The following is a 15835-nucleotide window of genomic DNA, read 5'->3' as shown; positions in this document are numbered from 1 at the left end:
TTAATGCCACATTCACAACTTTCATTTTCCCACTTTCCCAACATAATTATATCAAATATATCAAACAACATTATGTTGATAGAATTGTTAACTGTAAACACAATTACGTAACTATTGTTCACAGATGACTGATCTAAACAGTGTTTTAGGAACACAATTTCTTGTATAGGTTTAAATTTTTCTTAGAGATGATAACTGGCTAGTTTTCTACTTAAGTTGCTTGCTTAGTTTTCCTCATGCTGCTGCTGCTAAGTCGCTTCAGACGTGTCCGACTCTGTGCAACCCCATAGACGGCAGCCCAGCAGGCTCCCCCATCCCTGGGATTCTCCAGGCAAGAACACTGGAGTGGGTTGCCATTTCCTTCTCCAATGCATGAAAGTGAAAAGTGAAAGTGAAGTCGCTCAGTCGTATCCGACTCTTAGCGACCCCATGGACTGCAGCCCACCAGGCTCCTCCATCCATGGGATTTTCCAGGCAAGAGTACTGGAGTGGGGTGCCATTGCCTTCTCTGAGTTTTCCTCGTACTTCTCACTAATACTTTATGCCATCTCTGAGAGAGCTGCACAACTCCTCCTGAGATAGATAAATACACAGATAGCAAGTTCCATGTAAATCCCTTCTGGAGCACTCTGCCCTCCTACTCACATTGGACAGTTTGCTGTCTAGCACTGCTGCATAGATGTCCCTTCACCCTGACCACGGAATTTCTTTTGCACCTTTGATGAATTCCATAGTCTTAGGTTTGATGGCCTCTTGTCATGGCAGCTATATATTCATATACACACACACACACACACACACACATATATATATACTCATATTTAAGTCACTTCAGCCATGTGTGACTCTTTGCAACACTATGTACTGTAGCCCGCCAGGCTCCTCCGTCCATGGGATTCTCTAGGCGAGAATACCAAAGTGGGTAACCACGCCCTCCTCCAGGGGACCTTCCTGACCTAGGGACTGAACCTGTGTCTCTTATGTCTCTTGCATTGGCAGGTGAGTTCTTTATCACTAGCGCCACCCGGGAGGCCCATACACACTATATATCAGTTCAGTCCAGTCGCTTCGTCCTGTCCAATGCTTCGCAACCACATGAACTACAGCACACCAGGCCTCCCTGTGCATCACCAACTCCCAGAGTTTATTCAAACTCATCTCCATTGGGTCAGTGATGCCATCCAACCATCTCATCCTCTAGCATCCCCTTCTCCTCCTGTCCTCAATCTTTCCCAGCATCAGGGTCTTTTCAAATGAGTCAGCTCTTCGCATCAAGTAGCCAAAGTATTGGAGTTTCACCTTCAGCATCAGTCCTTCCAATAAACAGCCAGGACTGATCTCCTTTAGGATGGACTGGTTGGATCTCCTTACAGTCCAAGGGACTCTCAACAGTCTTCTCCAACACTACAGTTCAAAATCATCAATTCTTTGGTGCTAAGCTTTCTTTATAGTCCAACTCTCACATCCATACATGACTACTAGAAAAACCATAGCCTTGGCTAGACGGACCTTTGTTGGCAAAGTAATGTCTCTGCTTTTTAATATGCTGTCTAGGTTGGTCATAACTTTTCTTCCAAGGAGTAAGCGTCTTTTAATTTCATGGCTGCAAAAAAAAAAAAAAAAAAATTCATGGCTGCAGTCACCATTCTGCAGTGATTTTGGAGCTCAAAAAAATAAAGTCTCTCACTGTTTCCACTGCTTCCCCATATATTTGCCACTAAGTGATGGGACCAGATGCCATCATCTTAGTTTTCTGAATGTTGAGCTTTAAGCCAATTTTTTCACTCTCCTCTTTCACTTTCATCAAGAGGCTCTTTAGTTTTTCTTCGCTTTCTGCCATAAACGTGGTGTCTTCTGTGTATCTGAGGTTATTGATATTTCTCCCATTAATCTTGATTCCAGCTTGTGCTTCATCCAGCCCAGCGTTCCTCATGATGTACTCTGCATAGAGGTTAAATAAGCAGGGTGACAATATACAGCCTTGATATACTCCTTTTCCTATTTGGAACCAGTCTGCTGTTCCATGTCCAGTTCTAACTGTTGCTTCCTGACCTGCATATAGGTTTCTCAAGAGGCAGGTCAGGTGGTCTGGTATTCCCATCTCTTTCAGAATTTTCCACAGTTTATTGTGATCCATACAGTCAAAGGCTTTGGCATAGTCAATAAAGCAGAAGTAGATGTTTTCCTGGAACTCTCTTGCTTTTTCAATGATCCAGCGGATGTTGGTACTTTGATCTCTTGCTCCTCTGCCTTTCCTAAAACCAGTTTGAACACCTGGAAGTCATGGTTCACGTATTGTTGAAGTCTGGCTTGGAGAATTTTAAGCATTACTTTACTAGCATGTGAGATGAGTACAATTGTGCAATAGTTTGAGCTATGTATATACATATACATATATATGCATGTATGCGTGTGTATACACTAAATATACAAAATACATTATATTTATATGCACACTATATGTATATATATTTTTGAGAATAAAGTTTCTGACAATGTCTTCTTTATACACATATAATCTGGTTTATCTTGGCATAGAATCCTAAATTGAAATTAACCTTCCTTCAGCATTTGGAGGCAATGCCTCATTATCTTTTTCCCTGCTTTTGCTGTGAAGCAGTCCAAGTCCATGATATTTATTTGTCATGATCTGTGTTTTTTTCCTTTCACATTTTCCTCCCTGATGCCAATTTTTTAAAATTCTCTCTTGGCCTATAATGTTTTAATGATCTTGGTACAGATCTTACTTTTCAATACACTATGCCAAATGCTCAGTGCGTTCTGTCTATCTATAAAGTTAAACCATTCCAATCTGGGGTATTTTCTTATATTATTTATTTCATAGTTTCCTTACTTGTAATTTTTTGGGTTTTTTCCCCTCAGAAATTTCATTAGTCAAATGACTGATATTCAGGTTTGATCATAATAATCCTTATTTCCATGGATTTGTTTTGGTTCTACTTTGGGGAAGATTTCCTTATCTTCCAATTTAATTATTTAAAATTATACCCCACGAATTTAAGATCTAAAAACTCTTATTCACTCTTTCAATACCACAGTTTTCACTTTTCTAAAGGTAATAAGTATATATTTTTTAGAAAATTTTGTTTCTTATACTGTCTCTATTTCCTGTGAATTCCCCCCGCACATACTCTTAAGTCTTGGCTCAGTCTCTGTCTTTCCAAAGAGAAGCTATCCCCAAATGCTGGGTGATTATGGCTGTTTTGATATTTTAGACACTGAAAAGACTGGAACCCTCTGGATGGTGCAGTGCATGGTAACAGACAGCCTCACTGCATTGCAGAGCTAATATGGGAAGTCTCGCCATTTCACTGGAGAATCTTTTGAAAGTTCCTATCTGTGGACCTTTTCCCTAGTATCTTTCCATATTTTATAGGGAGAGTCTCTACTCTCATGCCTAGGAAATAGAAGTCTGGCTTCTAGCATTCTGGGAATGAGGACTTCAGTTCAGTTCAGTCACGCAGTAGTGTCTGACTCTTTGCGATCCCATGGATTGTAGCACACCAGGCTTCCCTATCCACCTCACCAACTCCTGGAGCCTGCTCAAACTCATGTCCATCGAGTCGGTGATGCCATCCAACCATCTCATCCTCTGTCATCCCCTTCTCCTCCTGCCTTCAATCTTTCCCAGCATCAGGGCCTTTTCCAATGAGTCAGTTCTTCCTATTAGGTGGCCAACGTATTGGAGTTTCAGCTTCAGCATCAGTCCTTCTAATGAACATTCAGGACTGATTTCCTTTAGGATGGACTGGTTGGATCTCCTTGAAGTCCAAGGGACTCTCAAGACTCTTCTTCAACACCACAGTTAAAAAGCATCAATTCTTTGGCACTCAGCTTTCTTTATAGTCCAACTCTCACATCCATACATGACTACTGGAAAAGCCATAGCTTTGACTAGATGGATCTTTGTTGGCAAAGTAATGTCTCTGCTTTTTAATATGCTATCTAGGTTGGTCATAGCCTTTCCTCCAAGGAGCAAGCATCCTTTAATTTCATGGTTGCAGTCACCATCTGCACTGATTTTGGAGCCCAAGAAAATAAAGTCTGTCACTGTTTCCATTGTTTCCCCATCTATTTGCCATGGAGTGATGGGACTGGATGCCATGATCTTAGTTTTCTGAATGTTGAACTTTAAGCCAACTTTTTCACTCTCCTCTTTCTTTCATCAAGAGGCTCTTTAATTCCTCTTCACTTTCTGCCATAAAGGTGGTGTCATCTGTGTATCTGAGGTTACTGATATTTCTCCCAGCAATCTTGATTCCAGATTGTGCTTCATCTAGCATCTCGCAAGATGTACTCTGCATAGAAATTAAATAAGCAGGGTGATAATACACAGCCTTGAAGTACTCCTTTCCCAATTTCACACCAGTCTGTTGTTCCATGATTTTTCATATAGATATAATATCTCTGTCTCTTTTACAAGTTAATCCTCTTCAACTAAGGCAAATAAATGCTGAAGTTTCTCACAGCTGTCATTGGCTTGTCTTTGCATTCTATCTATAGTATCTATCTAGACAACCTCAACTCTATTTCATATTTCAACTAACATCTGTAAGAAATCTATATTTCAGTCCAGATAGCCATCTAGCTCCTGACTTATATCAAACAATCCATGTAAATCCCTCACTTGGACTTCTCAATGGTACAACAAATTCAACTTATCAACAACCAAACTCAGTTTTCCTTCTTAAGCCTGTGATATCCAGGTGATTCTTATTTCAGTGCATCACACCTCCATCCATGAAATTATACAAGTCTGGCTTTCATCCTGACACCTGTCACTCCTTCGCCCCTCATTTTGATCCTTCTCATCCCACACTTTTACCTCTTAAAGGGTTTTAAAACCATCCACTTCCTCCTATCTCCACATCGCCACCTTGGCACAAGTTCCCATCCTCTTTCTCTAGGACCTGTGTGCTGTCTGGCCTACGTCCACCACCACCTTTCCCCCAGAGGCAGTAAAGACCATCTTCACCCAGTACAAATGCAACCGTGTTACCACCCCCTTAGAAAAACTACCGGAAAAATGACTGAAATCCTCAACAAAGGCCAGGTGTCCTGTGAGGTCTGACTTCTCTTTCTCTCTTCCTTTCTCTTTCTCTCCAGGCTCGTCTCTAACACATTTCTGTCCTCTCAGTGCTTGACGACACTGACCTTTCAGCCTTTCTATGAATACTCCCCATCTCCATTCCATCCCAAGGCCCCTACAGGGACTGTCTCTAGTGCTGGTTAACACATGCCTTGCATAGAGACGCCCTCAATAAGCATTTTTGAGTGTGAAAATGGACTGGGGTAAAAATAAACTTGTACTGCCCAGAACTATAGTAGCTGTTCTGTTCTAAAACAGGACTGCTTAAACAAGCAGGCTTCAGGATCTCCATGAACGTTGAAAAATTCTATGAAAATTTATGTAGTGGTGGTTTAGTCACTAAATTATGTCCGATTCTTGTGACCCCATGGACTGTAGCCTGCAGGCTCCTCTGTCCATGGGATTCTCCAGGCAAGAATACTGGAGTAGTTTGCCATTTCCTTCTCCAAGGGATCTTCCCGACCCAGGAATCGAACCCAGGTCTCCTGCATTGCAGGCAGATTCTTTAGCAATTGAGCTGCAAAGGAAAATTTATACATGTATTTAATTAAGTACCTACCCACCCCCCCCGCCCCCGGAATGAATCCAACATTTCATCAGTCTCTCAGAGAGTTTCATCATCCCAAAAGGTTAAGGACCAGGGTTCTAGACTCCACCAGAATTTGATAGATTTATCCATTTAATGACAGACAACTAGCAAAACAGGAAATTTTGATATGTTTGGCAAAACATGTTATTCTGGCCATGCATTGCAAAGTAGAATTTTCCATTATTAAATTTAAGTACATGATATTCCTCCATGCTGATGACAAATCTCAGTTTTAAATGTCAGAGTTGATTCAACTATGCAGGGATTTGTGCTCAAGAGCAAGGTAAATACATGTGAAGATAAAACAAGACTGAGAAGGACAGGGACAATTACAGAGTATTTAGAGTGGAAAGAAACAAAGAATGAGCTCCAGCTCTTGATGCCAACAGTCAGCAATGTCTAGTCTCCTCAAAACACACATGCCCAATAAGACACCTTTCAAGTACCACACAGAACCAGACAGAGGCCCTGATGCTCAGACAAAAAGATTCACTACTCTATAAAATCAAAACTGTCTTTCCCCTGGATGGTACCCATGAGAGGATCCTGTGTCCACTCACCACAATTATGTCTCTGTGTTGCACAGGAAGCCAGCAGAAACTGTATTCAATATGAACATTATTAAGTCTCGACTTGGGAATGTGTGTGCTCCCAACTATTTCAAGCAATTAGTTTAGGAAAAAAAATTTCTATAAATTTTGATATGTAATGTAAAAACTTGATAAATTCACTTCTAAACATTAAAATTGAAATGACCATCTGCTCAGTGTGTGTATTTTATTTAGGGAATGGTGAAAAAATACACTAATAATTTAGGGTGAGAACCTATAAAAACCTATCTATTAACAATAATCATACCATCACAGATTCTTAAAAGATTTAGTAATTCCCACTCCCCAGAACTCCTCAATACACATGTACAGACAAATGCACTTTATAGTGTTTCCCAGTGATGTTGACTTGTTTTTTAAGTGTTCTCCAAGTTGAACCAATTGTCGGAAGAGAAAGGAGAGCAGAAAATCTATTCCCCTGCCTGTTTTAAATGATGACTCATTATCCCTGCCTTTTTCAGACATACAGATGTGGACCCAAATTCTGGATGTGTGCAAGGAATAGTTACTCTTTCCTCCTCAAGCCTGTTTTCTCATCTATAAAAGTGAGATAATAATGCTGGGCCAGGTATTTCTCCATTGGTACTCAGTCCCATCCAGACCTAGCTGCAGTCTCCCATGTATTGCCAAGACGAGAGACCTGAAAATTACACCTTCCTGGGCTTCTTCACCACTTAGGTGCTCAGCTGAGACTTGAAGGCAGGAGAAAAAAGGAGGCGATTTTGCTTCTGGCAGCACCTGCAGCACTTACTGTTGCATTCCCTAAAAGTGAGGATTCCACAGCCTTAGACGTGGTGGTACCTTCTCCAGCAGTTGCAGCAAGAGTCATTCCTCCAGTGGTGGTGGCCCCGGCAGTGTCAGCGCCAAGCACAGGCCCCCGGGGGGCCAGCTCTAAGGCAGAAGCAGCTTTGAATCTCTGGGTGACTTCCCCATCTCCCCCGCTACTCCTGCAGCCCAGGGGCAGCACAGCATCCAGGCCACAGACTCTTGGTCTTTTTGTTCCTTCAGTCCTGCTCATACCTGTGCACTGATTTCTGCCTTAATCCCTCTCTGCTGGAAAGGCCTAGTGACTGAGAGATACATTACATCAGCTTCTGTAGGGTATCATAAGGTTGAAACGAGAAAATACATAGCTAGTAAACTGCTCAGTACTTGGAACATGGTACATGCCAGCTATTTTTCCATTATTCTGTCTAATCATCATGGGTTATGATCTGGCTCCCCCTTCTCAGTCCTGTTAGGTGAAGATGATGACCTTTCTTTTCTTAACTTTCAAAGGATTTTGGTGAAGTGGACCTGGTTTGAGAAAGTTATGGATGAAGACTCTGGGAAACTGGCAGAAGCAGAAGGAATCAAGCAGGGATGGACCAGCAAGTGAGTATGCAAAAGGGCAGAGAAAAGAGATGCACCTCTGCTTTCTAAATCGACAGTGCATACAAAAAGAATCTTGATGGTTATCTGAAAACATGACATAATGTGGAACATCTCATAATGTGGTTATTGTTGTTGTTGTTCAGTTGCTAAATTGTGTCCGACTCTTCATGACCCATGGACTGCAACATGCCAGGCTCCTCTGTCCTCCACTATCTCCTGGAGCTTGCTTGAATTCATGTCCATTTAGTTGGTGATGCTATCTATTCATCTCATAATTATAAGTCACATAAAATACCACTCATGTAGGCACCCAAAGTAAAACACAGTCCCCATTAGATAGAAATAAAGTGAATTTCACTAGTAAGTGATTTCTAAGTCTTCCTCTCTTAGACCTATCATATTGCCCAGCCTACTTTGCAGAGAGGTTTCAAAACCGCTATTTAGGAATTTTTCTTTTTTTTATTAAGCACAAACACACAAGTATATTCATATGAACAATCTGACCTGCTGGGTAAAATGTAACACAACTCATTTTCTCTGTTCTTGAAAGGGGTTTTACTCAAGTTTAAGCAACAATATCAGTCTTGAGAGCCAATAACTCAGTCTCACCTAAGAGATATCTCTCTAACCACGATCCTGTCTTCCCAGTTCAGTTCAGTCGCTCAGATGTGTCTGACTCTTTGCAATTCCATGGACTGCAGAATGCCAGGCTTCCCTGTCCATCACCAACTCCAAGAACTTGCTCAAACTCACGTCCATCAAATTGGTGATACCATCCAACAATCCCATCTTCTGTCGTCCCCTTCTCCTCCCACCTTCAATCCTTCCCAGCATCAGGGTCCTTTCCAAGGAGTCAGTTTTCGCATCAGGTGGCCAAAGTATTGGCGTTTCAGCTTCAACATCAGTCCTACCAATGAATATTCACCCTGACTTCCTTTAGGATGGACTGGTTGGATATCCTTGCAGTCCAAGGGACTCTCAAAGGTCTTCTCCAACACCACAGTTCAAAAGCATCAATTCTTTGGTGCTCAGCTTCCTTTATAGTCCAACTCTCATATCCATATCTGATTACTGGAAAAGCCATAGCTTTGACTAGACGGACCTTTGTTGGCAAAGTAATGTCTCCAACATTAAATGCTTAAATATTAAATGCTTTTTAATATGCTGTCTAGGTTGGTCACAGCTTTTCTTCCAAAGAGCAAGCATCTTTTAATTTCATGGCTGCAGTCACCATCTGCAGTGATTTTGGAGCTCAAAAAAATAAAGTATCTCACTGTTTCCATTGTTTCCCCATCTATTTGCCACAAAGTGATGGGACTGGATGCCATGATCTTAGTTCTCTGAATATTGAGCTTTAAGCCAACTTTTTCACTCTCCTCTTTCACTTTCATCAAGAAGCTCTTCAGTTCTTCTTCACTTTCTGCCATCAGTTCAGTTCAGTTGCTCAGTCGTGTCCGACTCTTTGCGACCCCGTGAATCGCAGCACGCCAGGCCTCCCTGTCCATCACCAACTCCTGGAGTTCACTCAAACTCATGTCCAGCGAGTCGGTGATGCCATCCAGCCATCTTATCCTCTGTCGTCCCCTTCTCCTCCTGTGCCCAATCCCCCCCAGCACAGAGTCTTTTCCAATGAGTCAACTCTTCGCATGAGGTGGCCAAAGTATTGGAGTTTCAGCTTTAGCATCAGTCCTTCCAAAGAATACCCAGGACTGATCTCCTTTAGAATGGACTGGTTGGACCTCCTTGCAGTCCAAGGGACTCTCAAGAGTCTTCTCCAACGCCACAGTTCAAAACCATCAATTCTTCGTCTCTCAGTCTTCTTCACAGTCCAACTCTCACATCCATACATGACCACTTCAAAAACCATAGCCTTGACTAGACGGACCTTTGTTGGCAAAGTAATGCCATAAAGGTGGTATTATCTGTGTATCTGAGGTTACTGATATTTATCCCAGCAATCTTGATTCCAGCTTGTGCTTCATCCAGCCCAGCGTTTCTCATGATGTACTCTGCATATAAGTTAAAAAGCAGGGTGACAATATACAACCTTGACATACGCCTTTCCCGATTTTGAACCAGTCTGTTGTTCCATGTCCAGTTCTAACTGTAGCTTCTTGACCCGCATACAGATTTCTCAGGAGGCAGGTCAGGTGGTCTGGTATCCCTATCTCTTGAAGAATTTTCCACAGTTTGTTGTGATCCACACAGTCAAAGGCTTTGGTATAGTCAATAAAGCAGAAACAGATGTTTTTCTGGAACTCTTTTGCTTTTTCAATGATCCAATGGTTGTTGGCAATTTGGTCTCTGGTTCCTCTGCCTTTTCTAAATCCAGCTTGAACATCTGGAAGTTCACAGTTCATGTACTGTTGAAGCCTGGCTTGGAGAATTTTGAGAGATTTTTTATTTTGCTAGCATGTGAGATGACTGCAATTGTGCAGTAGTTTGAACATTCTTTGGCATTGCCCTTTTTTTGGGATGGAATGAAAACTGACCTTTACCAGTCCTGTGGCCACTGTTGAGTTTTCCAAATTTGCTGGCATATTGAGTGTAGAACTTTCGCAGCATCATCTTTCAGGATTTGAAATAGCTCCACTGGAATTCCATCACCTCCACTAGCTTTGTTGTAGTGATGCTTCCTAAGGCCCACTTGACTTTGCATTTCAGGATGTCTGGCTCTTGGTGGGTGATCACACCATTGTGGCTATCTGGGTCATGAAGATCTTTTTGGGGTCATGAAGATCTTGTCTTCTCAGATAAAAACATTTAAATCTTTTACATATTAATGTATATCATTAATCCAATACATATTATATATACATATTATACATACTATATAATATATATTTTCAAAATATTATACATATTTTTAAAAATTTAGTCTTAACTACAATACAGAGAGTAAGTTCCCATCAATATTTTATGAAATCATCCTCTGAAACTCTGGCTTTTTAAGAGAAATGCTTCAGGACCTCTAGCTTATTTCATCTCAAAAAAACAAAAAACAACAACAACAAAACTCAGAAGCTCTCTGTTATTGTGAGGGGACCAACAGTCACGCACTATGAGAATATCCTGGTTAAACTGCAGCTGGGGCCTGGAACTGCTGCTGAAAATTTAAAACCGACGGCCGTTCCGCTTACCTCCTCCTGGTGGGCTGCACAGAGTCATTGTCGCTCCCACACGAGGGGTTTCGGCGGCGTGTGTAAGGGAACTTGGGGGATTTCGTGCGGTCGTTGGGGGAGTTATAGAGTCCGCTGGAGTGGAAGAGGAATGGTCAAGGTTGTCTGCAGAGGGCTGGGAGAAGCAATACCCTAAGCTGGACCTAGGGAAGTGCTCATAACTGCCATTCTCTACTTTCCGGGGAATACTGGGTCTTGGGCATATGGTTCTCTTTCCTGACAAGATTTATTGAAAGAAGAGTAAGATCTAGTAAAATAAATCAGGAATGGGCTTGTTTTACTGGACTTCAAAAGAAATGAGCACACAAATGATGGCAACAGTAACAACAATCTGCGTTTAAGATGAATCTACACATGCTTGCTGAGGGCTTTATACTCATTATCCCAGTTTATCTCCAGGTCAACCCTAGTCACTGAAGTACAGGTATTAGACCCATTTAACAGTAAAGAAAACAGAAATACAGAATATTTAGTTAAGCAGCCAAGTACCCAGGAAAGAGGCAGAGTTAGAATCTGAACCATGGCATGGTCAGACCTGGAACCATCATTCAACTTATCAATAAATTATGAAGCAGATCTGTCCCTGGTATGGTAATTGTGAACAAAATTAACTAAATATTTATTTCTAGGAATAAAGGTCATCTAAAAGCACTATTCATCAACGGTAGTTTTCTTTTTTTTTTAATTTAATTTTATTTTTAAGTTTTCAATTTAAGTTTTAACAAGAACAATGCAGTTGGGGAAATTATCATCAATATGTCATTTCAAGCATCCAGATGACCACCTAAGCCATCCTCACCAACTTTCAGGCAGTTTCTTAGTATACGCACGTTTTCCTTTCTGTCTTTCCAGGAGAAAGTTTCATGTTAGGACACATGCTGTTGACTTCGACTTCAGAAGTTCTCAGTCATGCTGATCTAGGAATCTGACTGCCTTGTCCACAGTTAGTCATCACCAGCCACAAAGCAAATTCCATTGTTTAACAAGCTGCAATTGCCAACCCCATTTATACTGTTCTCCTTTATAAAAACAAGGATTCTCTTTACCTTTGGGGGCCATTTTCTTCCCACGGTGCATGAGATTTGCTTCTCTGGGTATCAGGGCTGTTTTCATTCTTTGCTTTCTTAAAGCTTTAATTTAAAAAAACAAACAAACAAAAAAGAGTGGAAAATAAATTAAATAGAAAATAAAAGAAAATTAACTCACATACTTATTTCTTCAGTAAAATTATTTAACAAATGTTTTAAAATGTGTTTTTATTCATACCTATGACTCATTCCAGAAAAAAAGGTAAAGTGGCTGCCTAAAAAATAATAATAATAATAATAATAAACTTTCCAGCTGTACCTTGGGGGTCTCTTTGCCTCTTCTTTCTTTCTAGTTTTACTGCCTTAAGTCACCCAAATGCCAAGTCATCAATTGTTAAAAGAAATTTTCTAGAGTCCACCTGCAGTATGGGAAGGGGCTTCCCTGATAGCTCAGTTGGTAAAGAATCCACCTGCAATGCAGGACACCCCGGTGCAATTCCTGGGTTGGGAAGATCTGCTGGAGAAGGGATAGGCTACCCACTCCAGTATTCTTGGGCTTCCCTTGTGGCTCAGCTGGTAAAGAATCCACCTGCAATGAGGGAGACCTGGGTTCAAACCCTGGGTTGGGAGGATCCCCTGGAGAAGGGAAAGGCTACCCACACCGGTATTCTGGCCTGGAGAATTCTGGCAGGATGAGAAACAGGGGGAACCAGCAAGCCAAAAACACAAGGCTGACAAGAAAGGAAAGTTGAGTATTCTGGCTCATGTGGCTGGTTCCCTCTTTCAGTAGTGGTCAGAGACCGCTGGCTTTGGATCTGGGTCTGAATTTGTGCAGGCCGGTCAGCTTTGGGCAGGTTCAGGCCGCCCAAATTGACCTTCTCTGCCCCTAGCTTCCGCCGTATCTTGGCTTCATCCTTCCAAATCAGAATGACTTTCAAATCTTATTTCCTGACCTAGTATCATCTTTCTGTCCCAAGAATGTAAATATAACTGAGCTGTTATTCAACCTCAACAATTATTTTAGAAACACTGGGAGACACAAGGCAGGGGCTCATCAAAAGCCTCCCGTCACCAGGGGAGGACAGAAGGTGTGCCACCTCTCACTTCCCTGGGAGCCTCCACTTCAGAAAAAGATAGAGCTACTTAACTCCTAATCCATGTTTAACCCCAGCTTTCTGAGGAATCCTCTATTTAATTGTCCTGGAATATAGTCATAGCAGAGTTCTTTGTAACAGCAAAGAAAGAGGAGAGAAAAAATGACAAGGTAATTTCAAAAAATGAAAATAAACTTGTACCCTAGTATATGATATTCATCTAGGGAGTTATAAAGCCTAAAAAATTAGATATTTGACAAAGGCATGTTAAAGAGCACTAGTATTCGTAGACGGTAGGTATATTTTATTTATGTTATTCTTAAAAAGATTAAAAAACATTTGGAAGATCAAATTTCTAAAGTAAAACTTTAATTTTGAAAGGAGGAAAAGTAATAAATATGGTATGTAGAAAGATACAGTAGAAAGTTTGGGTGTGTTTAATAAATCAGAGAGAAAAGAGAAAAGGGAGATTGAGCAGTGCAGTAGGGACATGAAAGAGGAACTGAGAGAGCAGCAGCAGAATAATGAAATCTCAGGGGGCAAATTAACTGAATGCAGTCTCTGAGCTAGTTCTCATCTGGAGCTTGAGTGGGAAAATTTGGCAGTCCTTCAGGTATCAGTCCTATGGGCAAGAATGCAGTTGTGGAGCGGACTGCACTCCTTCCATACACTCTAAAAAGCCTTGGGATCTGAATTTCATGCATGACCATTCTTATGTTAGACTCACCGTAAGCATACCCTGTACATACAGATTCAGCTGACCCTCTAGCCACAACTACGAGGCTGCGAGAAGCACAGCACATGAAAGTACATCAATGCTGGTATAAAATCGATAGTGGGAAGCTGCTACAGGACACAGGGAGCCCAGTCCAGCGCTCGGTGCCAACCTAGAGGGGTGGGATGGCGGGGAGTGGGGGGAAGGCCCACGGGGAGGGGTATACTTATGGCTGGTTCTTGCTGTTGTACCGCAGAAACTAACACAACATTGTAAAGCAATTATCAACCCATCAAAACAAGAATGCAAAAAGAGAAAAGAGGAAGAAAGTGTACACGAAAGCAAAGAACTTATCATTCCAAAAAGGGAATCTATACAGGGAGCACCCAGCACGTAAACAAAGAAAATGAAGGCGAAACCTTGGGGAAAACACTGCAACTCTGAGAAATTTCAGAACTTAGAATTATTTTGCTGAGAAATCATACACTATATTTCTCCAAGTAGCAACAATCCAATTGAATGAAAACACCATTATTATTTTTTTTTGGGGGGGGGGGGGTGCTTTGCAGATACTGCATTTTTTTTTTTTTTTTTTTACTTTACAATATTGTATTATTTATTAACAAAAGATGGAGTAGATGATCTAAGAAGTTTCTCAAGGTCACATATCTCGGAAATATGTGACTTCTCTACAATGCGTATGGAGTACTCTCTATAGAGAGCTCACTGTATGTGCAACATTCTGTTCCATGAACATAATTGGAGATAGGAAAAAGTGACGCTGAAACAGTGTCTGAACAGAGAACAAGGCTGATCTTTCAGGGAAACAATCCACATAATATATTAAGAGAAGGTCCTTCCGCTGGGGGATGCTTCAGGGAAAATTGATGCAAAAGACCATGACAACTCTTCATACATATGCAATCACTGCCTTCTGAAACCCTGCACCTCTAAACGCTATAAAACCTCCTTCCAGGGCCACAGTTCAGTGTACTGCTATAATGAACGCAGTACATTAAACACGAATGCTATCTACTTTACTTTCCAGGGCCCTCGGAGTTAGTCCATTATATCATGCCATTTAAAAAAATCACATGGGATTTTCACTGTGTTGTGGAGAAGGCAGACCACAGACTATCTATAACTTCATCATGCTATGACGGCAGGAGCATTTCCTTCAAATGAGAGGGACATGTTCTGATTCTTTACATTTTACTGGCATCTTAAAGTATTCTTTGGCCCATTGACTATTTTCATTAAAAGTACTAATTAATTACCAGCGTGCTTCTTAACCTTGACAAAAGATAAATAGCATTTCTGTGACAGCAGATAGCAGTGTGTCCTTTCAGTTAACTAACTGACCTTTTTATTGGTGAAGGTGCGATAATTTTAGTTGTTCCTTCATTTTCTCCATTTTCCATATTCGCAGTCACCCGATTTATGCTGTTTGATCCTAGTAGCAAAGCAGAGGAAAGAAAGAGACATTGGAGAAGAAAAAAAAGGAGGCAGTGGTCAGAAAAACACAAAATAAATGGAAAAAAAATTTTTAATGTAAACTTAGGGACATCATGGCACAATGTACTGGTAAAATATAATTCTAAATACATAATGAATTGCTCAATAAATCTGAGATAATATTTTCTGAAATGTACTAAACCCTGAACATGACAATGTCCAAGGGGTCTGGGTTATGGCACCATTTGAAAATAGGATGTTTTGAGACTTCAGTGTTTACAAAGTTCCCACATCATGGACATTCTTTAAACCGTTAAATAAGAATCAAAGATATTTAGTACTATTATACTGGAATGTAAGCCATTCCAATAGGTTTTTGACAACTGTGTTGTGAAAAAAATTACTGTTTCTTGGCATGCTGTTGACAACCCTCATTCTCATTCAAACCTACCCCAAATATTTCAGACCTGAAAATACTCCAACTCATAATGCAAATGGAAAAAACAGACTAATATAGATATGATTTGTATCACTCACATTAAAAAAAAAAACATTTTCAAGTGTGCTTTTTAATGTAAACATCCCTAAAAGGCTTAAACTAACTTTTTAAAAGCTGCTATCCCCCAGATTTGCACACATGCTAGATGGACCAGCAGAGGGCACCCCCAGCAGACACAACG

The 15835-nt window shown here is 40.9% G+C and overlaps 1 protein-coding gene across 9 annotated transcripts in view; it reads right to left on the bottom strand.

Moving 5' to 3' along the window:
* EPB41L4A (erythrocyte membrane protein band 4.1 like 4A) overlaps positions 1–15835 on the bottom strand; it is a 296657-nt gene that overhangs the window by 33759 nt on the left and 247063 nt on the right. For 4 of the 9 annotated variants that reach the window (NM_001435210.1, XM_059890410.1, XM_024997542.2 and 1 more), the window contains 3 exons: positions 15063–15153; positions 11910–11993; positions 10825–10938 (listed from right to left, as the gene is read on the bottom strand). In NM_001435210.1, the coding sequence (NP_001422139.1) occupies positions 10825–10938; positions 11910–11993; positions 15063–15153 (289 nt within the window). Of the gene's footprint in view, positions 1–10824; positions 10979–11909; positions 11994–15062; positions 15154–15835 lie in introns of those variants that run through there. The other 5 variants (XM_059890413.1, XM_059890415.1, NR_198911.1 and 2 more) reach the window with 4 other exon arrangements.

Source organism: Bos taurus, chromosome 10, assembly GCF_002263795.3.
Source record: "Bos taurus isolate L1 Dominette 01449 registration number 42190680 breed Hereford chromosome 10, ARS-UCD2.0, whole genome shotgun sequence".
In the NCBI taxonomy this organism is placed as follows: Eukaryota; Metazoa; Chordata; class Mammalia; order Artiodactyla; family Bovidae; genus Bos; species Bos taurus.
Note: the sequence above shows the minus strand (reverse complement) of the source record. Positions and strands in the feature narration are given on the sequence as shown.